Source organism: Lepidochelys kempii, chromosome 17, assembly GCF_965140285.1.
Source record: "Lepidochelys kempii isolate rLepKem1 chromosome 17, rLepKem1.hap1, whole genome shotgun sequence".
NCBI classification, from domain to species: domain Eukaryota; kingdom Metazoa; phylum Chordata; order Testudines; family Cheloniidae; genus Lepidochelys; species Lepidochelys kempii.
Window position 1 is genome coordinate 2,879,012 of NC_136396.1, and position 26,117 is coordinate 2,905,128.

At 41.7% G+C, this 26,117-nt stretch overlaps 1 protein-coding gene across 3 annotated transcripts in view; it reads left to right on the top strand.

Annotated features, from left to right (window-relative positions):
- The window catches only part of GOSR1 (golgi SNAP receptor complex member 1), a 66,656-nt gene that overhangs the window by 28,057 nt on the left and 12,482 nt on the right, over nucleotides 1–26,117 (top strand). For all 3 annotated transcript variants that reach the window (XR_012155486.2, XM_073316063.2, XM_073316062.2), the window contains exon 7: nucleotides 16,817–16,846. Coding sequence is in view for 2 of the 3 variants with exons in the window: in XM_073316063.2 (XP_073172164.1) it covers nucleotides 16,817–16,846 (30 nt within the window). In the remaining variant the exon portion in view is untranslated. The remainder of the gene's footprint in view (nucleotides 1–16,816; nucleotides 16,847–26,117) is intronic.

Genomic DNA, 26,117 nt, shown 5'->3' on the forward strand with positions numbered 1-26,117 from the left:
GCGTAATGGGTTTCAATTGTTTTGTCTGCTTTGTTCATCCATTTCCTATCCCCCCAAGAGGATCTCCTGCAATAGCAGGGTACAGTGAGAAATAAGAAATCAGAACTGGCTGTGGGCCTCCCTTAAGCTCATATCTGTCAGAGCATACTATGTGCTATTAAAACAACAACAACCACCACCTAAAGAAAACATGGGAAGCTACTACCCAACCAACAGTTCATACATGTTAGTTAAATTGGTTGCATCCTGAAAAGAAAGTTGTTGAACATATTTTTTTTCTTGAATGTTTTCCTAATGGCTGCTTTGCTTTTCAAACGCAGGGCTCCAGCTACAAACTGTTTTAAATATTGTGATTGTTGTGCTAATTTTATACCCTGATATGATCTAAAATGAAATGCACAGACAAAGTTTGGCAGCTAATAACATTGGGTGTATTGTAGGCTAAACTGTGCAAGCTTCTCCGCGGAATGCAGGTAGACTTGGAGCACGCTGCTAATTCGGGTTTCATCCTTTCCACTTCAGTGGTATCAATATACCATATTCCTGACTTGCGTTTATCCTTTTTTTTGTTCCAGTCATGGGCACATTCTCTGCCTTACTCCACTCTTCATTCTTGACCTACGCAGTACTCTTTATTCTAGTCCAAAGACTCTTCTGATTGGAGACTATCATGTTGAATTAATGAATTTATGACATGGACAATGATCGTTAAAGTCTCGGTGAAGAACCCCAAATAAATTTTGCTTTAGATCTAGGTAGAATGGCCTTCCCTAATGTGGCTTTTTATATAGAAGTAATCTTAAGGATGCCAAGTTGCAACTTTTCAAAAATAAATAACTTGGTTGTTTTTCATGTGAAATAACCAAATTGATTAAGGCATAAAAGAGAGTAATTACTAGACAAATGTTGTTGTTTTTTTAAATCAAAAGGCCAAAATGTTTAAAAAGACATTAAATTTAGAAATAACTGCAGATAGTAAAAAACCTAACCCACCTGTTGGAAGTAGTTCTGATACAGAAAAGGGAAATTCGGCACAAAGAGGGGGAGTGAGTTGCTCAAGATCAGTGAGCACAGAGCTGGGAATAAAGCCCAGCTCTGACTCCCAGTTCTGTGCTTTAACCTAGAAACAGTACTATGAGGGTGGGGTGGGGTGGGATGTGTGTGGGGAATTAAACCATACATCAAGGAAAGTTAAAAAGCCACATGTGTGCTTGTGCATCTGGTTGCCTGTTTTTGAAATAAACAAGCAAAAGATGTATGTTTGATTTGCTTCCAGCATTCTTTTGAACTCCAATTCTTAACTAGAACAGCTTTGTCCCCCAAGGTTTTTATTTAAATTAGGAGCCTAACAATTATTGAAAGTCTTTGACATGGGCTAGCTCTAATAAAGCAGAAGCACATCTTGAGCAGAGTCAGTGACGGCTTTGTTCTGCAGTATCACTTTTGCTTACAATATTTGAAAAAGCTATTTTATTCTTAAAGGAGCCTTCCCCACTGAGTTCAGTGTTCAGAGTTTATGCTGAATAAATGCTTTATAACATTTGCCTCCCCTGTTTGTAGTTTTACATCTTGTTGGTGTCTTGCTGTGAAGTACCCGTCAGGCAGTCTGTAGCAAATTTAAATGCCCGTTTTGAGTAACATCAAGGCATTTACTTACCGCCTCAGCACAGCGTTTTAATGGAATGACTAACCTGTCAGCTTTGTGTACTTCAAACAACCGAGAGTGCTAAAGGAGTTGGCAGATGTGGTTGCAGAGCCATTGGCCATTATCTTTGAAAACTCGTGGCGATCGGGGGAAGTCCCGGATGACTGGAAAAAGGCTAATGTAGTGCCCATCTTTAAAAAGGGAAGAAGGAGGATCCTGGAAACTACAGGCCAGTCAGCCTCACCTCAGTCCCTGGAAAAATCATGGAGCAGGTCCTCAAGGAATCAATTCTGAAGCACTTAGACGAGAGGAAAGTGATCAGGAAGAGTCAGCATGGATTCACCAAGGGCAAGTCATGCCAGACTAATCTAATTGCCTTCTATGACGAGATAACTGGCTCTGCGGATGAAGGGAAAGCAGTGGACGTGTTGTTCCTTGACTTTAGCAAAGTTTTTGACACGGTCTCCCACAGTATTCTTGCCAGCAAGTTAAAGAAGTATGGGCTGGATGAATGGACTGTAAGGTGGATAGAAAGCTGGCTAGATTGTTGGGCTCAACGGGTAGTGATCAATGGCTCCATGTCTAGTTGGTAGCCGGTATCAAGTGGAGTGCCCCAAGTGTCGGTCTTGGGGCCGGTTTTGTTCAATATCTTCATAAATGATCTGGAGGATGGTGCAGATTGCACCCTCAACAAGTTTGCAGATGACACTAAACAGGGAGGAGAGGTAGATACGCTGGAAGGTAGGGATAGGATACAGAGGGACCTAGACAAATTGGAGGATTGGGCCAAAAGAAATCTGATGAGGTTCAACAAGGACAAGTGCAGAGTCCTGCACTTAGGACGGAAGAATCCAATGCACCACTACAGACTAGGGACCGAATGACTCGGCAGCAGTTCTGCAGAAAAGGACCTAGGGGTTACAGTGGACGAGAAGCTGGATATGAGTCAACAACGTGCCCTTGTTGCCAAGAAGGCCAATGGCATTTTGGGCTGCATAAGTAGGGGCATTGCCAGCAAATTGAGGGACGTGATCGTTCCCCTCTATTCGACACTGGTGAGGCCTCATCTGGAGTACTGTGTCCAGTTTTGGGCCCCATACTACAAGACGGATGTGGAAAAATTGGGAAGCATCCAGCGGAGGGCAACAAAAATGATTAGGGGACTGGAACACATGACTTATGAGGAGAGGCTGAGGGAGCTAGGATTGTTTAGTCTGCGGAAGAGAAGAATGAGGGGGGATTTGATAGCTGCTTTCAGCTACCTGAAAGGGGGTTCCAAAGAGGATGGCTCTAGACTGTTCTCAGTGGTAGCAGATGACAGAACGAGGAGTAATGGTCTCAAGTTGCAGTGGGGGAGATTTAGGTTGGATATTAGGAAAAACTTTTTCACTAGGAGGGTGGTGAAACACTGGAATGCGTTACCTAGGGAGGTGGTGGAATCTCCTTCCTTAGAAGTTTTTAAGGTCAGGCTTGACAAAGCCCTGGCTGGGATGATTTAATTGGGGTTGGCCCTGCTTTGAGCAGGGGGTTGGACTAGATGACCTCCTGAGTTCCCTTGGAACCCTGATATTCTATGATTCTAAGGAGTGATGCTTGAAATGTGTGATCTTGCAACTACCCGGTCTCATTTTCTTCATAAATTTCATACCTGAGGCAAGTTGTTACATGGACATCCTCTGTAATCACTTCGTACGTTGTCGAAGTTTACTGTTGCAGGGAGCAGTCTCACCTCTCATCAAACAAGACAATAGCAGTTGTAATAGGTGATATGCTGTGTGTGTGCATAATGTATGTGAACACTATTAATTGACTGGAAAGAAGACCCTTATGCACCCACATTTCTGTTGTGTGGGCTGAAAAATATTTTAGTGCAAAACAGTAAGTAAAGCGCTTACAATGCTGTTACCATGTATTCATATCCATTTAACTTCAGCTAGCATGAAATTAAGACTACATTTCTGGCGTGGGGGTTATTTGGTGCGTCTGTGAGAATTAGCGGGATATTGCATTATTGTAGTTTTCATTACCATGGGGTTGCCTTGTTTTAAAACTCATCACAACTCTGGTTGATAAGTTATTGCAAAGGTGGGGTGGCCTTGAAAACTGGGTTTTGCAAGTATTTTATTATTTATTCATTGAGAAAGTGGTGGGAATGGGTTTAGAACAGACTAGTAGAGTAACCCGGAATTCCCGGTATAAATAATGTACACTGTTTAAAGAATTTCCTTGGATCTGTAAATGTCTCTTACTTTTGTAGATGCCTATTATACATCATTGGTTGTGTGTGTTAGCCCCAAAGGACTTAACAGATTTTCTGCAAGAGGAAAGTCTCTTAGAGGAGGGTAAAACAAACTGTTGTCCAGCCCATGCAAAGGACTGCTGCTGAGATCATTGTCCTTTCCCACCAATCTATTGCTGGGATTTGCAGAGGAGTCCAAGGAAGCTAGATGTGTAACTCCCGCTGCAAATGCAATCAAATTTGGGCACCTAAATCCCATAAGGCATCTTTGGAAATGCCAGCCTCATTCATGCCTTTGGGCACAATTCGCTGGATGGCATTATATACACTTATGGAGCTATATTGAAATAACTGTTTCTGAATCCATCCCCTGTCTTTCTGGAGATGTAAATAATCAGAGCTGACTAGAAAACAGAAACCATTTCTAGTGAGAAATTTCATATTTTTGAAAAAATGTTCATCCTGAATGAGGGTGAAAAGTGGACTGCAAAAATTTTCATGGGAAGGGATTTATAGAAAAATTCAGGAGAACAAAACTGGGATTTTTCTGCTTCTCAGTTGCCCACCTTGAAGACTTTTGAAGACTAGAACCTTCCAGCCTGGGTGCTGGGGAGGCAGAGAGCTGGGGTGTTCAGAGTCTCTGGCAGCGAAGGTTGGGGAAGGCAGGGAGACTGAAAGCTAGGGCGGCAGTGTCAGGGCACTCAGCTTTGTGGAGAAGAAACTTCCGTAATTTTTATAGTCAAGGGCAAGATTATGATGAGATGTCATTTCATTCTTCATGTTCGGGGCTTCCACATGGCAGTCTCATTCTGTCGTTGTGATCGTTCCCCTCTATTCGATATTGGTGAGGCCTCATCTGGAGTACTGTGTCCAGTTTTGGGCCCCATACTACAAGACGGATGTGGAAAAATTGGGAAGCATCCAGCGGAGGGCAACAAAAATGATTAGGGGACTGGAACACATGACTTATGAGGAGAGGCTGAGGGAGCTAGGATTGTTTAGTCTGCGGAAGAGAAGAATGAGGGGGGATTTGATAGCTGCTTTCAGCTACCTGAAAGGGGGTTCCAAAGAGGATGGCTCTAGACTGTTCTCAGTGGTAGCAGATGACAGAACGAGGAGTAATGGTCTCAAGTTGCAGTGGGGGAGATTTAGGTTGGATATTAGGAAAAACTTTTTCACTAGGAGGGTGGTGAAACACTGGAATGCGTTACCTAGGGAGGTGGTGGAATCTCCTTCCTTAGAAGTTTTTAAGGTCAGGCTTGACAAAGCCCTGGCTGGGATGATTTAATTGGGGTTGGCCCTGCTTTGAGCAGGGGGTTGGACTAGATGACCTCCTGAGGTCCCTTCCAACCCTGATATTCTTTGATTCTATGATGCAAGAGCGGGGGGCGTGGGACTCTTGGCTGCAGGCATGAGGGGTCGGGGGCTTTAGCCCTGCGTGCTGGGTCTCAGGGTTTCAGCAAGGGGGGGCTTGGGGCTTCAGCCGCAGAGCTGGCCAGGGTGGGCCTCTGGGCTCCATATTTTAGCCTTCAGGCTGGGTGGAAGTTTGGGGCTTTAGCCTTGCGGGACTGGGTGCAGGGGGCTTCAGCTGGGGGTGGGGGGTTGGGGGCTTCTGCCCCACGGGGGCACCAGGGCTTGGGACTCCAGGTTTCAGCCCTGGGCTTGGGGCTTTCAGCCCTGCGGGGAGCGCTAGGGCTTCTGCCACAGGGCCCCATGCACCCGTGAAGCTGGCTTATAGCCCCCCAGGGGAGCATGGCCCCCTGAATGAGAACCGTTGATCTAGTCAGTCCTCCAGCATAACATTGGCCATTGAATTTCATTGGCCATTGTAACAGACCTCTTGATGTCCCTGGGGGTCTGAATTTTGGTATAGTGTAGTGGCTCTCCCCTTCTAAAGGTGATCTCCTTCAAATCCCCATTGGTAACAAGAACTAGATTCCATCCCCCTCCCTATCCCCAGCCTCTTTAGCTTTGCTGTCAGGTAAAACGTGAAGAATGCTCCTTTCACTTGTGAGACTTGTTTCTATTGAGTATAATTTCACCTTTGGAAGAATGCCATCTTGTACTATCAGCAGATAAAAAGACTAGCCTGAGAGTGCAGGAAATTTTACAAGAAATCAAGTTGGCAAAACACCATTGCAGATCATCATACATTACTGAATTGCATCTCAAATTTGTGTTACAGATGGTTTAAATGTAGAGTGCACTTTAAAGTTTAAAACTGACAGACATTCAGTGTGTTGTGTATTTAACCCTGCAATTATAGGAATCATTTTTTGAAACATAATGAATGGGCAGATGGTTGCTATATCAGTAATTTGGCCGAATCCCTAGCTGGAAGCCCCATGCTTTACTGCATCTCTCTCTCTCTCTCTCTCTCTCAAAAAAAAAAAAAAGACAGCAGATGAAGATTCACAGAATTGGGGAGGCAGAGCACATTAAGGCTTTCTACAGAGATTTTTTTAATAGAGTTGTGAACAGAACAGTATTAAAAGAAAAACCTCAATTGTTCATTTTTCATTCTTTGTTGGTTTTGCTGGAAATGACTTGCATTAATACCCTGAGCAACATTTAGAGCTGTTGTTTGCTGGACAGTAATCCTTTTGAAGATATTAATCTTGCAGTCCCTCACTTTGTCTCTCCCACCTATAAAATAGGTAAGCATTATTATGCCCACTTGACAGAGGAGTGAACTGTCTTACCCAAGCTTACACAATAAGTCAGTGGTTGAACTGGGAATGGGATACGGGAGTCATGATGATCCGTTGTCTGCAAGAATACAATTAATAGACAGCACTCTTCCCCATGATGCACTTGTGCAGTCCCCTTGTTCAGAGGTGTATGCAAATTAGTGTGTAGTGTTGTATCTTGATAGATCCAATTTCTTTTGTCAGGTTAGTGTTCAGCTTTTGTGAAGCTGCTCCTTAAAACGTTTGCATATGAATGATTAAGTATTGATTGCTTCTTGGCCAAAAATATATTCTCTTTTTCCCTGGGTTACAACATGTAATGAAAGCAGCGCTTGTAATGTTGAGGCTGCATATGGTATGTAAAACTTGAAGAAAAGCCGATATAGTCCATTAGTGATTTACTGGAATTGTTCTGACAGTTGTGGTTAGTGATAATGACTTACAGTAATGGCTGTCCCTGTTTTAGTTCATTTAGTATGTTTCCTGTGGGTAATATACAACAATTATGGGGGTGGGGGGTCAGTCTCTCCAGGAACCTACACTGCCAAGAGCAGAGAGCCTCCAGAAACTTCATTATGGGGATCTTGGTGACATCCAGCCAATCACTTTTGGGCTCTTACTAGTGATGGAAAACCAGCTGCTTTACTTAATTAACTTCTAAGGTATAGATGATTTGGGATAGTCTCTTTTTATATTAGGCTTTTAACTGCTGTCCTCAGATAAATTGTGTACTAGAAACTGACAGGAAATAGGTGGCTTCGTGGTAGCCTTATAGCAGAGGTAATCAGTTATTTTCTGTCAAGGTCCAAATTTCTTGATCAAGGTCCAGACTCCAGAGAAGAAAATAATAAATGACAATAATGATGATCATAAGTAAATAAAAAGATTTCAGGGTCCATTCAAAAGCATCTGATGGTCCGGATTTGGCCCATGGTCCACCTATTGACAACCTCTGCCTTATAGGGTCCCTTCAAAGGACAAAAAGTAGCCTTTGTTAAATCAGTAGGTTTCTCTTTGTGCTTTAGGCCCAGAATACAGCACTAACAGGTGGGGTATTCTGTCTGCAGGTATTGATACTGGGCTTGGTACTGTAGTATCTGAGCACTTTACAAGTTCTCATTTATAACTTCAAGGTAGTCCTTTCTGAGGAGCCCCTTGGAGCAAGGAAGTAAAGATTTGGATGGCAATTTTGGTGGGTATGAGAGAGAATTGAGGCTGAATGGGAGAGATCATAAATAGTAAGCAAATAATATGTATCCTGAGCTGCTGAATAATGCTGATTTTTCCCCACACACTAGTCTAATCAGATGGTTAGATGATGCCAACATCTGCTGTCTGTGAATGTACCATGTAGTGTGGCTCCTTGTTCAGTCTCCAGTATTTTAATAAATAATTCTGCCAAAGCATTTGCGGCAAGTTGTCTAGGAAATTTTGTTGGAATTTAAAATGTGAGGCTTTCCCCCTTGCTGCTGTTATAAGCATTTCCAGGCATAGTGCTCAGTGACTGGTTGCCATTTGTTCTTACTTGCATATTTTTATGATGCATAAACTGCATGTGGACTATCTGAAAAGAAATTAAACTCCCAGTGACATTGTATGCCCACTGGTGAGGGTGAGGGATTATATTTCAATGCCTTTCACTCCAGATTTAACAGATTGCTTATGCTGATGGGAGTTGCATTAGAAGATAAATTCTTTAGTGCCCAGTATTGCTCTGTTGTCTCCCTACCAATTTAGTGTCTGCTCTCAATCTTCATGCAACTCTCAGGCTACCAAATGTTAAATTCCACACTACAGTGATCTGCAGAATAAGCCCACTTGGATGTTTAGAGTCTGTAAATGGGGTGTTCAATCAAGATTTCTACATATCTGTGTAATATCTTAATGTTAATGTCTCATGTGCCTGCAGGATATTTGTGCAGGTCTTTATGCTTGAGAACTGCAGACGTTCTACACTTTTTCATTATGCCTATGAGAAAGTAAAGTCTGAAAACTGTTACTCTTAGCCTTTTTATCTTCAAGAATTTGTTTTAATTAATATATGAAGCAAAACCTGCAAGCTTGCAGTTTGCTCAGAGATTTGTACCTCTATCCATCTGCTCTCAAAATCGTTTCAGTATAAGGAACCATTTATCCCTGAAAACACTCATTTCATCTGAAGTCATTACCTTTTTGACTGATTATCTCTTTTTCAGATTTTGTCATGGTGGAGACCTGAGATTTATACTTTGTAGTCAAATCTATCCCCCTACTCCTCCCTGTTTGTCATATGCTTTTCACATACCTCAAGCTGCTGCTTCCACCAGTACTTGGCTAGAGGCTCAGCAAGGACTTTCCTGTTATTTGCACTGGGCTCTTTTTACGGTGTTTCCTTTTATGGACAGTAGCATTACAAAGGTGGAAATTTTAATTTCATTTTTAGTTTCCTTTTTGGTGGACAAAACATTTTGTTCACTGCCACAGAATAAAATGTATTCTAGTTTTCATTCCCTACTTAATCTTAAAAAGTTGAATGATCTGAGGTTTTTTTTTCTTTTTGCCCAAAACAAGAGAGATGTTTGATCTTTGCTTTTGATCAACCAGAGCTTTTTACTTTAGAGCCTCCACTTGTTTTTTTCAAAATGATTGAGTAGCTGGCCGTGCAAGTCAAGTATGCTTTCTCCTGGTCCGTATGTTTGTAATATTAAATGCATTTTGTAATATTACATTCCTTGAAGCTTCTAGTTGCCTAGCCTGGTGATCTGGGTCTGTGAATGTAGAAATGATCTAATGCAAGCAGTTTGGTGGAATCCAGGTTGGCAATTAATCACACTCCTCCAACTGAAAGATAGGGTGTGCCCCCAACACCAGCCAATAAGGTTAACAAGGGCATGAGAGGCCAGTTGGGTCACCTGGCATCACCTGAAAGAGAGGGCCAGGATTAATTGAGAGTGAAGCCCAGCTAGGGAAGTGCTAGGCCAGCTCTATAAAGTCAAGGGGCTGAAAGCAGAAGGGGGCTGGAATCTGCAGTCACTTCCTGGAAGGAGGGAGGTCATCCGGGCTCAGGAGAAAGCCCCAAGGGGAGAGTATGCAGTGGGATTCTGTCCTGTAGTAAGGAGTCTAACACAAGGCTGGGAAGGGTTAAGTAGCCATGGAAGTAGAGTAAGCTCCAGTGGTAAACCCAGAAGCAAGAAAGAAAGGATCGGGAGGCTTGGTAGGAAGGAGCCCAGGGAAACAGCAACAGGGGATGGGGACTGAGGGCCTAGATTGCTGTTAGAGGGTCTCTGGGCTGGAACCTGGTATAGTGGGAGACCTGGGTTCCCCTGCCAGTCACTAAGAACACAGTACACAGGCCAAAGTGAGGCTGACCAATCTGGAAATGCATTTGGACAGTGATCCTGCTGAACTGTGTAACTTCAGAAGGGGTGGACCAAACAGTGACCTGGCTGGAGAGCCAAATTACTGGAACAAAGACTGTTGCAAAGCAACCAATGAGTAGCAAGGGGCACCTGCTGTAGTGGGAGCTGCAATCCCAGACTAGATGCAAGGAAGCACACCTGCAGAGTGTAGTGACCCCGTTACAAGGAGAAAGAAAGTAAAGCTACTAGCTTTACAAATGAAATGAGCTCCAGCTACAAAAAGAGAGGAAAAGAAAAAGCCAGCAAAATGCTGTTAGCCAGTCTACTCTGTGTTTTCTCATTTATATCAAAATGATTCTTACTGTTATGAAATAGGGCCCTGAAGTTTATGCTTGAAGCATCTGATTGTGTCTCAGAGGTTAAAGTACCCTCCTTAGCCTTCTTTCATAAAAGGACTTTGAGGTGTGTACAAATTAACTGTCTTGCTGACACTTACGTAACTTCGTTCCCTTTCAAGTAAACCCACTGGGTGAAATCCTGGTCCCAGTGATGTCAGTGGCAAAATTCTCATTGGCTTGAATAGGACAAAGATTTATCCTATTTTTTAATCATGAAGTGACAGTTGGCATCAGTGATTGAATTCACTGCTATTTCACTGGCAAACCTGACTTGGGAGGCAGGATATTTGGTGGTTAAAAATTTTGTATTGTGAGCAGGGTTCTTCTCCCCCCCGCCCATCCCCCAAGCCCTCTCTTGTTTCACTTGATCTATATCTGTCTTTATGTGAATGACAAATTGGAAGATCTTTCCTATTGTTACAGTACTTGCATGGAGGCCTGATTATTTCATATGCATTATTGCTACAGTTGGATTCATGCCATCTGCTATAATATTTGATTCTCAGCATCTTTTCATCATTCCTTTCAGAGGTATTTTTAAATGACTTTGTCAAAGCTCCATCTGTGTGGACAGGTGAAAAATTCCTGGCATATTGAAACAGATGGCAAATCAGAGTAATATTGCCCTGAACAATCATTGCTTGCTTAGATGTTCACAGAGTAATGTCCACCAGATTTGCAGTTTTCATTTGGAAAACAGAACAGCAAAGTCATGATATTTTATAAGGAGCCCATTTGTCTATGCTTTGAGCTTGTCAGTTAAGCAGGGAAATTAACTACCTCATACCTCAGTTAGCTACTAATTACTTAGGTTCATATTCATTGTTTTAACTATTTTCTTTTTCTTGACTTTGCATACTTTTCATATTCTGTACCACTAGTACGTATAGTTTGTCTGGTTAGTTTTTCACCTGGCGCATAGGTTTAAATGTCCTTCCATCTTTAGATCAAATTTGTGCAAAATTAAATTAATAGTAAAGCACAGAGCATGCTTCCTAAAATATTGATCAGACATTTTCTGATCCTTTTAACATTTGTACCAAAAAACCTCCTCAGCACATCAGATTCTGATTTCATCACAAACAAGTAGTGTCTGAATAGAACTTGACAAGCTACCTGAAGAGATTTAACTTCCTTAGAGATCTGTGAATGTTTAAAATATTTCAATTAAACATTTCAATTGAAATAACTCACGATTTTGAGTCAAAGTAGGCAAAGTGCAAAATTTTGTTCTGCCATGCTTTCTTTATATGCTTTGAATTACTGAAGTCACCTGAAATCAAGCTCTGAAGAATTTTTGCACAAGTCAGCAGATAACCTTAGATTTTCTCCATTCTACAAGTGCAAGTTTTCAGTCACCATACTAAATTCTCTGTTTTCACATTTTAATTTCTGAGCAGAATAAAGTGTAGGTAATTATATAAAAATAGTAAACTTGTCATTTAAAAACACTGTAAATCAAGCTTCCTTGTTCTAACATCCTGGCAGTAGAAATTAACATAAAATGTTCTACTGAGATGCAGCAAATGTTCAGGAAGAGTCAAGATAGTACAGTGGGTTGAAGCATTAGCCATCCTCTCCTCTTAGATGGAATTCCAGGAAGTGTATGCGCACAGTAATACCAGCTTGTGAAAGTAACTTGTGTTAAATGTAGAACTGTGGTCTAGTAGTTACAGCTTCAGGGCTTTGGATTCTTTTCCTGACTGCCATGTGTGTACTGTAGGACTTCGGGTGAATCACATAACCTCCCCGTTTCTTGATATATCCAGTTGTAAAATGGATGGTATAAAGCTTACCTATATCTTGGATGGGTGGGTGTGGAGTTCAATGCATTTTAAAAGCCTTGGCTGAGAGAGACCATGTGAATACATATCATTGTCTGTCATTAGGACAGACTTTCTATGATTTGACATATGCTCAAGTTTGATTCTTGAAAAGTTTTCATGCTTCTTTTAAACTTTAAGATTTCTAATACATTGATATTGTCTATAAACTACTGCTATCTCTTTAAAGAGTCATGGGCAAAATGTCAGGAAAAAATTTAAGTCCTAAAGCAGCTGAGTAACAGTGACTGTAAACTGCACAATTACACACCCTAGTTCACTTTCTGCTGAGGTTTGTACATGTGCTGCAGGTTGGTGACTGGAGTATGCTTTAGAAAATACTGTCAATCTGTTCAGCTTCGCAGTGAGAGGCAGTCAAAGGAAGGTGTGACCTTGGAAGACTGAGATGAAGGATATATTGAAGTAGTGATGTGCAGTAGATTTGCATGAATTCCCAGCTTCAAGGAGATTTACGTGATAAGAATAGAGGGGTCTAGACCATCTAGTATAAGAACACCAAGACTGGTTGTTCTGTCGTACACAAGTCAGTTTTACTTGCTGTGCTTCACTCATTCTGAAGACTTTCACATGCATCTGATACCTTTGGAACAAATGAAAATCATTGCCATTTATAAAAATGAAGAATTGCTGCATTTTTGTTACTTCGGTTCAGATGGCTGTAACATTTTTTGTGGTGGAGTTTTCTTCTAATCCACCTGAATGGTATAGGTGATGAAAGATGTATGGCTGTGTTAGCCCAGATTATCCACCTCTGCTAGTCTTCACCACAGAGTTAGCTTTATTTTGGAGTTGAAGTGATTTTATGTGTGTGGATAGTTTATGGAGTGCTTTGGGATATAAGGTGCAGTAGAAGTAAGCTAATCCATTGCCTATTGCTTGACTCATTGTGTTTGTGACCAAAGTGCTTCAGAGCAGATGCACTCTGTTATGACAGCATGAGATTCATCCAACTGGAAGAAGACTTAATTAGAAAAGAGATTCTGTTTATACACATTTTGGTAATCAGAAGTAATGGGAATAGAAATAAAAGGCATGCACGACTTCATTTTGAAGAGTTACATATTTTTATAGTAAATTGTTATTGCTATAGAAAAACCTTTTTTCACCCCAAAGCGTAGTCTGTCAAAACTCCTGTGCATTGAACTGAACTGGGATGTGATCTGTCAGCATTTTGAATCTGGCTGTAGGTTTAACCAAGTTTTATTAAAACCAGATATTGCATCTGATGAGTATATCAGTTCTGTATGATGAAACTGGTTGCTAAACTGCTGCACGGCTTGTGGGAATGTGGCAGGGGCGTTTCATTGGGGATGGGATACCTGAGAGCCTATAATCTGAGCCAGGAGGGGGAGGAGGGAGGTAACACCTCTGCCTGGGAAACTGGACAAAGACTGCAGGGGAGAGCCTGCTGGAGTGGTTGTTGGTTTGTTTTGTGCTGGGTGGTGGAATGCAGGGAACCCCAAGGCTGGGGTCTAAGCTCCCTGCCCCCCAGAAGGACTTGACTGAGGGGTCCTGGTTGTACCCACAAGCTCTGTTTTAGACTGTGTTCCTATTGTCCAATAAACCTTCTGTTTTGCTGACTGAGAGTCACGGTGAATCCCAGGAAGAGGGGTGCAGGACCTGGACTCCCCCACACTTTGTGATGCTAGGCTTCAGAAGCTGACAGTGACATCTTGCCCCTGTAAATAGGGCTGTAACTTTCCTTTCAAGGCACCATGTGGCCGCTTATGGCCCCTCCCAGACTTTATGGGAGTCTCACTTTCACTGGTTTCAGAGTAACAGCCGTGTTAGTCTGTATTCGCAAAAAGAAAAGGAGTACTTGTGGCACCTTAGAGACTAACCAATTTATTTGAGCATGAGCTTTCGTGAGCTACAGCTCACTTCATCGGATGCAACTTTCACTGAACACACCACCAAAGAGCACTTCATGGGTGGCTTTTAAGTTATTTGAATTATCACATAACCTCTCCGTTTCTTGATATATCCAGTTGTAAAATGGATGGTATAAAGCTTACCTATATCTTGGATGAGTCTTGAATTATCAGACCCTAGTCATTTGTGGCATGGGGAACAGCGGAAGAGGAGGTCTGCAAAAATACATTTTACACTTGCAAAAACTTTTGGGTTTTTTTCTTGGGGGTGTTTTTTGGGTGGGGCAGAAGGAGAGGTTGCCATTCATGTATGCAGCAGCAGTCATTCTTGAGACAAAAATACCTGCAGACTAAAACTGGCTTTTCCATTAGGTATAACAGCATTGCCTGGTTGTTTAATTGTAGACAGTAGCAGACATAGAGATGCCTGCTGGGTGTCCGTAACACTGACTGGAATTCATCTCCTAACCAAACACCCAAACAAATGATCATGTCACACCACTGATGAGACTATTTGGCTCCAAAGAACATTCATAAATGCACACTGTGTCCAGTTACCAGTTTGTACTCTGCACTTGACAAACTCTGCAATGTGTTTTTCATTGTTAATATACAAAAACTCAGAAATGTACACAGTTGTGCTTTCCATCTGTTATTTAGTCTCTTATTTCCTCTAGATCAGCATCATTTTGGGTCACCCGCACAATCCACCGGTTGGAGTTAGAGGAGATATCAGTGTTCTAAAGGAACACACTCAAATTGGTTATGTACCATTGAGAAATTTTTCTTTCCTTCCTATCTCCTCCAGCGATTAGTGGATGCCCTGAAACTTGATATTTGGCTATCTTTACATAGTCTCCATAACTACCGTATTTGGCTGTCTCCCCAGACTGACTACTGATCGTGTGAAGAAGCCAGTTTTTTAGATTGTTCTAATTTATTTGCCACTGATTTGAGTGACTTTATTTTAGAGGCTGATGGGGGCCAATCCACTTTTACTACACCCTTACAATCTTGACTGCCTTGGTTGAGTCCTCTCTGTTTCTTTTCACACTGAATATTTTTGGCTGGCTGTAGTCTCTCTCCATGTTTTCATAATATTAACCCAAGCCATGGACTACACTGAAAATAGCAACTTGTTTGTTTTCACTCTCCTTAACACAGACAAATCGGGACATCTTGTGTTAGCATCTGCTTCTGGGAGAGTGAATATATATATACACACACAGTGCACAAGTTGCTACTTGGGTGTGATCACACTAGTGTGATAGGGCGTACATGTGGGGATTTCTGGTAAAGTTTCAAATTGGGCAGATTGTTGCAAAGAGGAGGCAGAACTCAGCTCTGCTTTCAAATGGCTCATGGAAACTTATTTTCTTGAGCTAACTGAAGGAAAAACTGAGTCCTGGAAGTGAGTGGGAGCAAAAAGAATGTAAGGTGAGAATAACCGTACCTCTTTTACTTCCCATACCCCTTTTACTTTGGCAGCAATAAATTCGACTTTCTGTGGAGGACTGTGTGTTGTTTTAAATAAAAACTTCAGATTGATTTCTACGCCAGGTTAAAGTAGCAAACACTTCCCTTTCTCAGCATCTCTTCTAGGATTCATGTAGTTCTGTAGAATAAACATTGCGTAAGATGAAGACACGTAAATTGTTCAACAGTGATGTATGGAACAAAGAGAAGAAATGCACTTAAGTCCTACAACATAGATCTGAATGTACTGCCTTGATTTGGGGAGAGGGGTGGAATTTTTGTTTTGTTTTGTGTTAATTCATGCTGGTCAGGAGACTTTTTTTTTCTTCTGTTTTTTACACTCCTAAGCTGATGCTGAGTGTTTGTTGATTTAACAGTGCATTTTAAAAAAGGTGTATACTTGACTAGATATTCTTAAATTTAGAAATATGGGAGCATCACCTGATGACAGATACTGAAATATTGTGATGATGAAGATGAGTGTGGAATAAAAACCTAGATACATTGCACTGCTACGTTAAAGTTTTACCTGTTTTATTGCGAGACACTTCTGTTTTCAGTGTTTTGTAACTTGCTATAAAATATAGCTTTGAAATGAAACTGGGTATTTACAATAACCTGAGTTATAGAAAAAACAAAATCATTTGAATGTTCCAGGCATTTTGTTTGTTCGTTAACCTCATATGGCTTTTATGTTTAAATGAAATGTTCTTCTCCGTGACATGGTCTCCACAGAGCTCTGCTGTGGGCTTCATATTCCTAGGGATGTAGCAATGGAACTTCCTGAGTAGCAGTCCTCAGCTAGGAGGCATGTGCATGACTCTCAAGTTCGAAGTTCCATAGTTCGAGGATATCCATATTCTAGCCCTCCTTGGTTCTGTGTGCCAGTCTCAGAAATAGCATGGCCCATTTTTCCATCATGGAGTGCACAGGCTGTTCAGTGAATAGTTCCAAACCAGTTTGTGTAGTTTCAGTCAAAGGGAATTCACTTTCAGCTTTTATGTCTTGACCATGTTGACACCTGTTATTATATTAGGTCCATTTGGGCCTTGCCCAAGATTCGAGATAGCGGAGAGGATGAGGTTGTGCTCTCGCCCAACAAATATATTCAATATGTTTCTGCTAAGGCTTTCTACTGTATTTTCTACTAAGACTTTCATTATATGGGCCAAGTCTTCATTTGAATGGCCCCCCAAATAATTCACCACCAGTGCTAACTGGTAAATGGCTGTATTCTGAAAAACATTGCTTGTATTGATCTAAAATATTTAGTGCTTCTTACTTTTTTTGACCAAAGTTTTCTTTTTGCTTCCAGCTCGGATCGGCTGATAGAAGAAACAATAAGGTAGGAATGGATTTACTAATTTATTATCATCTTTTATAGAATCAGTATTAGCTCTGGATGCTGTTCAAAGTAATCAGTCATTTTATGTATACAACATCCATACTGAACCTAAGTCATATAAGTGTATTGCAAATAAAATTAGGTCTGTTTGATTCCATCCACCCATTCTAGAGCAGTGCACTGCTGTCATTTAAAATGTTTTGTCCATTTTAATTTAGCAATTTAGACATTTATGCAAAGATTTTTATGGATATTAATTATTAAAATATGGCATACAATTTAGTGTAGTCGTGTTCAGACATGCTAATGAAGGAACTAGTGCTACATGGCTTTTGTAACATGTAACCACATTCACTACCTTAGTATTGCAGCTCATATCAGAGAGGAGGTTTTTACAAGCAAATATCTGGGTGATTATTACTATTGTGTGATTGATCATTTATTTATTTATTTTTATTTGTGTGGTTGAAATCTACCATTTTGCATTGGACTGGAAATTTCAGTGTCAGATTTCTGAAGCATCATATTCCAGCATTATAAATTACTTTTCTCTTACATGCCCTTTCCAATCAGCCATCTAACACTGGGATTTTGCAATCAAATAATTAAGAGTTCTTGAAACAAGTCCTAAGTTTGAGATTCTCTCATAAGAATTTTTGAAGGGAAAATTTTATTTCAGATAATGCTTGTAACGGGATAAGTGATCAACACTGCCACTAAGAGGTGCAGCAAGATGTGACGTGTGTCCATTAAGGGCTGGCTAGCAAGCCAAAGTACAGTTAGCTCAGTACAATTAGTGTAATGGGGGAATGGGTTGAAACACAGTAATGTACTGTGAGGTGCATCAAGCTAACAGAAACCATTAGGGTGGTCAGCACTGTGATACGTAGAAAGATGGATATTTGTTTACATGAGCACCACTTGCTTGATTCAACATCCTCAATATCTGGACACCTTCAAAAACTGGCTTTCCTGATTAAACCCCCATTTCATCGCCTTGCTCAAAACACCTTTTGCTAAGAAGCATTTATATACTGACACTCTCCCCATCCTGTGAAAACTAAGCATCAACTCCACATTTCTGCTACCTGCTAGCTAAGGGGCCTGAGATTCTTGAAATCTTGATCTTCTGCAAAGTGACCTAATGTTTTAGCAGTTGAGTCCCCCACCTATTCTCTGGATTGTGTATCAGCACCTGTGGGGAGATTTACTTGTGATGTGATATTGCCTACAGTCTATTGACTGGATGGTTGGGTTCTGAGCTCTTTGCTTTTACTTAGTGGGAGTGTGTTTGTTGCATTAACAGATGAACTTTGCCTCTGGGAATCTGGGTTCCTGAACTCATCATTGTACAGTTCATTAGCTCTAAAGAGGGGACTGGCTCCCCATCCCAACCGGGTGCCAAGGAGCTTCTCTGTTGTATGTTATGTAAATCTGGTTTGTTTGGTAGCCACAAGCAGCAGCTACCAGGATATGTAATTTAATTTGCATTGCTTCATTTCAGGTATTGTACCACAATACCTGACCTCCTGAGGTTCCTTCCAACCCTGATATTCTATGATTCTATGAATTCAGGCTCTGCTTAAAGTCAGAATGGATTTTCTGTTTTGCCCTTTTCCTTCTCGAGTAATTGCAAACATTCGGGTATGATGTTAATTTGTGGTAACACCCACTGCATCTGAATGGAATTTACCAGTTAGAAAATCATCCAGCTCTTTAATTAGAGCATTGTCCATTGCTGCCCAATTAAAACACACGGACTTATGTAGAAGAGGCTGTTTGAATGCTGATTCCTTGCGTGACTGCAATGTAATTAGCTTATCTGGCTACTAATGCCTCTGTGTCTTTAAGAGTTGCATCTGTTGTAGTTCATTGTTTGGATGTAACTCAGAAGGCTGCAAAATCATTAATAATTTTTTAAAAGGTTTGTTACTAACTTTACATAGAAACATTGGAAAGTGCCTTTTGTGATTGTGGGGGGCCTTTGTTGATGATCTCAGGCCTGTTACCAGTGGGCAGGTGGCCACATTACCAAACCCACCAACACAGCTAGCACTAACTGTCCCCCTGGTTGGCAGTCCCAATAGAGAAGTTAAGGAGTGAATAAGCCCAGAGAGCAAACTCCTCTGTATGCTCCCTCCACAGGAATGAGCAGGGGAGGGGGTCATGGTCTCTGCTGTGCTGGTGCGTGTGCTGGACCTGTTCCGTGACTAATGGAGGTATAGCTTCCCCAAGGCAGTCTGCACATTTCAGAAACTCTCCATCCATTTTTACAAAAATTGTTAAAAGCTCTTACATGACACAAGGTTCTAAAGCAGCATATTTCTGCTCAAGGATGTGTGGGATGTGATGCCTTGCACAGCAGTTCTTTTGGGGGACAGTGTTCACTTGCCGTGGGCAGATTTAAACATAAATATCTGTCTATATTTAAACGTATTTAGTGTTCTCGGATTTTCTTCTCCACTTTCAAACTTTGTCATTTTCTCAAAATGGGAATCAAGGGCTTACTAGTGACTGTATTTTTCATTTACCATACATACTTTTTGAAGCATTGTTTTGTAGAGTATTGTTTGAAGCATACATCAGACTGTAAGCTCTGTCCGACCAGTGATTAGTAGAAAGTTCCATAGATACCTTTAATTTAGTATTTCTCTTAGGATTTTGCAAAAAGTCCCTCAGTTCTGGTGGTGATTGTCAATACACTTTGTTTACTTTAGGGAGAAATTGCCTTCTGTCTAGGAATAGAGTGACTTATTCGATGGGAGAGAGGGAAGGAAAATGTCCCGTCCTATGTCGTCACCCACCCACCCCCACCACCGCCACCACCCCTCTCCCCAAACAGCCCATCCCTTGGCTCTAAACTTTCTCTGATATAACAGGGCCAAGGCTCATCCACTTTGCCTTGCAGTCTTTCCAAAGGAACATGGTATAGTAGATTTTTCTGTAATCTGCGCTAATTGTGTGTGGCCCCGTCACCCTCTAGCAGCTCTGTCACATTCAAAGGTTTATGACCTGGTACTGCTTCCATGCTAGGAGATATGGTTCTTTAGCTCAAGTGATAGAGAATCATGCTTTCTCATCCGTAGGTGCCAGGTTCACTGGCAATAGGTGACCCAAACAGGGGCATTGTTACGTTGGCTAAGGTGTCCGTAACCACTAGATGACAATCTGTTCTCAGAGCCAAGAATCATGACGCCCAGCATTCCACAGCAGGAGAAGTCAAAAATCAGAAGACAGACCAAAAACATGACTTCATCTATTTATAAAAATTTCATGATTTTGGGGCCAATATCGTATTTTTGGATGATGTTTTTGGACTTTTGGCGTTGGCAATACTCCACTTACATTAAACTTTGACTTCATTGTAGAAGATGATGGATGGCAACGGAGGAAGATATTATTTGAGTTTTAGCTTCAGTAATAAGAGGCACAACGGAAAATTGTTGGCAAAATTTCATCAACCAAAGGGTCCTTCTGATTCCAAAGGATGAGCCATATACCCAGGTCAATATATAACTCAGGTCTTATCCAATAATCATTCTGCTGACGGTCTTTTAGTATCTAATATCTAACTGGTTTCAGAGTAACAGCCGTGTTAGTCTGTCTTTGCAAAAAGAAAAGGAGGACTTGTGGCACCTTAGAGACTAACCAATTTATTTGAGCATGAGCTTTCGTGAGCTACAGCTCACTTCATTGGATGCATACCGTGGAAACTACAGAAGACATTATATACACACAGAGACCATGAAACAATACCCCCTCCCATCTCACTGTCCTGCTGGTAATAGCTTATCTAACTGTTTATTTATAAGATAAAAGAGGAAAGAGTTAAAATGGTCAAAGAAATCAAATACATATGCTCATTGCAAAGTTCTTATATAGGTTTGTAGCAGCGATGGAATAAACTGCTAGCTTATAATGTCTCTGGTAACATCCAAAAGATTGGAAGGTCCTCAGTCCTTTGATTGTAATGCTCCTCTTAGTGTAAGTCCATAGTCCAGAGATCAGAGCAAGAAAGAGGCAAAATGGAGATGCTTCCAGTGCCTGTACTTTCTCCCATGTGGAGGGAAAACTCTCAGTTTTAGTTAGTGGAAAAGTCCAGTTACAAAATGGAGTCCAGAGTCACATGAGCTAGTCACGTGACCTTGCATGCTTCAGTGACTCAGGAGCAACCATTACCCATATTCTGGCTGAAGCATCCTCAGGAAAGTCCCATTGAGCAGGGATAAGCTTCTTCCATCGTCTGTTTTAGGAGCTAAGTGTTCTTTAATGGGCCATCAACTTGAATAGACCTTTCACAATGTGCTGGCCTGACTGGATGTAAACTAACTACTCTGAAACCTACCTTGTGGGTGTTACCACAGGAGCAAACAGTGTTTGAAATATTGGTACACAGTCAATATTCATAACTTCAGATACAAAGATGATACATGCATACAAATAGGACAGTCATATTCAGCAAGTCATAATTTTTCCATTAATCCCTTACATGACATACTTTGTACAAGATTTGTTGCAATTGTATGGTGATATACATAGTCATATTTTAATAACAGAAGATCACACCCTCCACTTATGAAAAGTTGTAAGGGTTCTTAATGACATGGTGGAGAGGACCTTGGTTTAGGGTCTCGGCCAAAAACGCAGTGCCCCTTAATGCCCTTGGGAAAACACTGTTCTGCTCTGGTTGTATGAGTTTTCAAACCTGGCAAGTGTCTGAAGGAATGTTCCCAGCCACTTTGTTCCCTCCTGAAGTGGGGACTTCACTGTTACTCCCAGTGAGGAGGGGGAAGAGAGTAGGGGCCTTGTAGTTTTCTCTGTGTGTATGCATGCATGTACTGGCTCTTAGGTTGCTGATTACAGTGCATCCCATCAGTACTGGGGCTGTCAAACTAAGATTCCATCTGTTTTGAAACAGTCTTTAAGATTGGTTCTGCCAAACCCTTTCCTGGTAACATAGCTTTGCTGGGCTATGTAGCAAGAAGAAAATTTCTGAGTGCTTTTAAGAATCTAGGTTTGAAAACAGTTTTCCACCTCAGAACCCTTTACAATACCTATATATGTGTGTGTGAGTCCATTTTTGTTGAAGTAGAATAACATTTATGGGCTTCTTAAAAGTGAATCTTCAATGTATTTAACATTAACACTTGGCTTGGAGCCCTACACTTGACACATCAGATTATCATGCTGTCATGGATTATTCATATTTAGACACTAAAGCATGTAAAAGAAACCAAGGAGAGGTAAAGAAGCAGAAACTAACTTTCAAAACCATAAAATTCATCTGCCACTATGCAGTTAAATATATTCTATTTCAGAAGAGAAGGCTGAGTGGCAGGGCTTCCAGCAGAGACCAGGGATATTGGATCTTGGTTTTCCCAGAACTCAGATAACTAGCGTATTCTAAAAGAAATTTACTAGCTGTTTCCTCCTTATGTTAAGGCAGAGGTAGGTACTCTCAGTATGACACAGATGCTTAATTTCTTAAAGGACACACTTTTAATTGATTTTTAACAAAAGAACATAACCTTTTATTTCTGCTATATCTTTTATGAGCCAGGATGACCAGAACAGAACTCACCACTCCAGGTGGGGGTACACCATCAATGTATATAAAGACATAATGTGATTTCAGTATAACTTTTGCATTATATTCTTAATACATCTTAACATTTTGTTTGCATGTTTGAGTATAATGTATGCATGATTCGTTACTTGATGCAGTTTGAAGATAATCCAACACTGGCTGTTCTGAATGAAAGCCAAATCACCAATTGGTGACATTTCATTAACAAGGCTTGCTGACAACCTACATTGAGCTTTCCCCCATCCCTGCACTGCCCCTTAAAATTGACCTCCCCAGCCAGGCAATGTGCTTTAAGAGCCAGTGATCTCATGGTTGAGAAGCTAGGTCCCCAAAGGGTTACCTTGTTTCATTTTAATAATTCTTTGCACTCACATCCAAGAATATTTTGTTTTACAAAGAATAAGAGCTTCGTTAAATTAACTCACATTTGACACATTCATAGAATCATAAAATATCAGGGTTGGAAGGGACCTCAGGAGGTCATCTAGTCCAACCCCCTGCTCAAAGCAGGACCGATCCCAAATTAAATCATCCCAGCTAGGGCTTTGTCAAGCCTGACCTTAAAAACTTCTAAGGAAGGAGATTCCACCACCTCCCTAGGTAACGCATTCCAGTGTTTCACCACCTTCATAGTGAAAAAGTTTTTCCTAATATCCAACCTAAATCTCCCCCACTGCAACTGGAGACCATTACTCCTTGTTCTGTCATCTGCTACCACTGAGAACAGTCTAGAGCCATCCTCTTTGGAACCCCCTTTCAGGTAGCTGAAAGCAGCTATCAAATCCCCCCTCATTCTTCTCTTCCACAGACTAAACATCCCCAGTTCCCTCAGCCTCTCCTCATAAGTCATGTGTTTCAGTCCCCTAATCATTTTTGTTGCCCTCCGCTGGACTCTTTCCAATTTTTCCACATCCTTCTTGTAGTGTGGGGCCCAAAACGGACACAGTACTCCAGATGAGGTCTCACCAGTGTTGAATAGAGGGGAACGATCATGTCCCTCGATCTGCTGGCAATGCCCCTACTTATACATCCCAAAATGCCATTGGCCTTCTTGGCAACAAGGGCACACTGTTGACTCATATCCAACTTCTCGTCCACTGTCACCCCTAGGTCCTTTTCTGCAGAACTGCTGCTGAGGCATTCGGTCCCTAGTCTGTAGCGGTGCATTGGATTCTTCCGTCCTAAGTGCAGGACTCTGCACTTGTCCTTGTTGAACCTCATCAGATTTCTTTTGGCCCAATCCTCCAATTTGTCTAGGTCCCTCTGTATCCTATCCCTTTCCCGTTGCCTATCCCTACCCTCCAGCATATCTACCACTCCTCCCAGTTTAGTGTCATCTGCAAACTTGCTGAGAGTGCAATCCACACCATCCTCCAGATCATTTATGAAGATATTGAACAAAACCGGCCCCAGGACCAACCCCTGGGGCACTCCACTTGATACTGGCTGCCAACTAGACATGGAGCCATTGATCGCAACCCATTGAGCTTGACAATCTAGCCAGCTTTCTGTCCACCTTATAGTCCATTCATCCAGCCCATACTTCTTTAACTTGCTGGCAAGAATACTGTGGGAGACCATGTCAAAAGCTTTGCTAAAGTCAAGGAACAACATGTCCACTGCTTTCCCTTCATCCACAGAGCCAGTTATCTCGTTATAGAAGGCAATTAGATTAGTCTGGCATGACTTGCCCTTGGTGAATCCATGCTGACTGTTCCTGATCACTTTCCTCTCCTCTAAGTGCTTCAGAATTGATTCTTTGAGGACCTGCTCCATGATTTTTCCAGGGACTGAGGTGAGGCTGACTGGCCTGTAGTTTCCAGTATCCTCCTCCTTCCCTTTTTTAAAGATGGGCACTACATTAGCCTTTTTCCAGTCATCCGGGACCTCCCCTGATCGCCATGAGTTTTCAAAGATAATGGCCAATGGCTCTGCAATCACATCCGCCAACTGCTTTAGCACTCTCGGATGCAACGCATCCGGCCCCATGGACTTGTGCTCGTCCAGCTTTTCTAAATAGTCCCGAGCCACTTCTTTCTCCACAGAGGGCTGGTCACCTTCTCTCCATGCTGTGCTGCCCAGTGCAGTAGTCTGGGAGCTGACCTTGTTCGTGAAGACAGAGGCAAAAAAAGCATTGAGTACATTAGCTTTTTCCACATCCTCTGTCACTAGGTTGCCTCCCCCATTCAGTAAGGGGCCCACGCTTTCCTTGACTTTCTTCTTGTTGCTAACATACCTGAAGAAACCCTTCTTGTTACTCTTAACATCTCTTGCTAGCTGCAACTCCAGGTGTGATTTGGCCTTCCTGATTTCACTCCTGCAAGCCCGAGCAATATTTTTATACTCATCCCTGGTCATTTGTCCAATCTTCCACTTCTCGTAAGCTTCTTTTTGGAATTTAAGAGCAGCAAGGATTTCACCATTAAGCCAAGCTGGTCGCCTGCCATATTTACTATTCTTTCTACACATCGGATGGTTTGTCCCTGTAACCTCAATAAGGATTCTTTAAAATACAGCCAGCTCTCCTGGACTCCTTTCCCCCTCATGTTATTCTCCCAGGGGATCTTGCCTATCAGTTCCCTGAGGGAGTCAAAGTCTGCTTTTCTGAAGTCCAGGGTCTGTATTCTGCTGCTCTCCTTTCTTCCTTGTGTTAGGATCCTGAACTCGACCATTTCATGGTCACTGCCTCCCAGGTTCCCATCCACTTTTGCTTGCCCTACTAATTCTTCCCGGTTTGTGAGCAGCAGGTCAAGAAGAGCTCTGCCCCTAGTTGGTTCCTCCAGCACTTGCACCAGGAAATTGTCCCCTACATTTTCCAAAAACTTCCTGGATTGCCTGTGCACCGCTGTATTGCTCTCCCAGCAGATATCGGGGTGATTGAAGTCTCCCATGAGAACCAGGGCCTGCAATCTAGTAACTTCTGCGAGTTGCCGGAAGAAATTATGCATGAAGGATAAACAAATGCTTTGTAGCTAACTTCTTATTTTCCCATCCCCACCCTCTCCAGGTAGCTGGGTCTCATTGAATTATTCAGGAATATTTGGTTATGCACCTTTTTTCTGCAATTTTAAAATTTGGGTCACCCAACATTTCCTTTTCTGAGAATATTTCAGTAGAAGTTGTCGAGATGCCCCATATTTTGTGAAAGTTCTAAGTTCCTAATCTGTAAACTTTAAAGTCTACTTGCTTTTGATTCCCTCACTTATAAAGTAGGCTGCTTCTCTGATCGGATGTTAAAACATGAAATCCTCCATTCCATAATAAAGTCTCATAATTATTTCCCCAGGGCACCTTGTAGATAGCTCAGCAGCACTCTATCTCCTGGCAGTCATCTCCCATCTCTTCTTCAGTACCTTGAAGGCTGCTTTAATGAATCATTAGAAGTGTTGTAAGAAAATATATAGCTTAATGCAAAAAGGGGATTTGCTGCTGCATGAGGATTCTGTCTGAACAATTAACTATGAAACCAGTGCATAGATCTGAAACTGAAATTCTTAGACAAAGTTTCCTGTGTGCAGTAGTGAAATCCGACCTACAGTTATCGAGTTATACACCGCCCAGTAATCCAAAATTCCTGGAAGCTTTCCTCAGTAGCTAATTATTTTTCTGGAACTTCTGTTGATATTATGAGCTCAAAACACTAGGGAGGAAAAACGTTTGTACTTAGTTACAAATGTATATAAA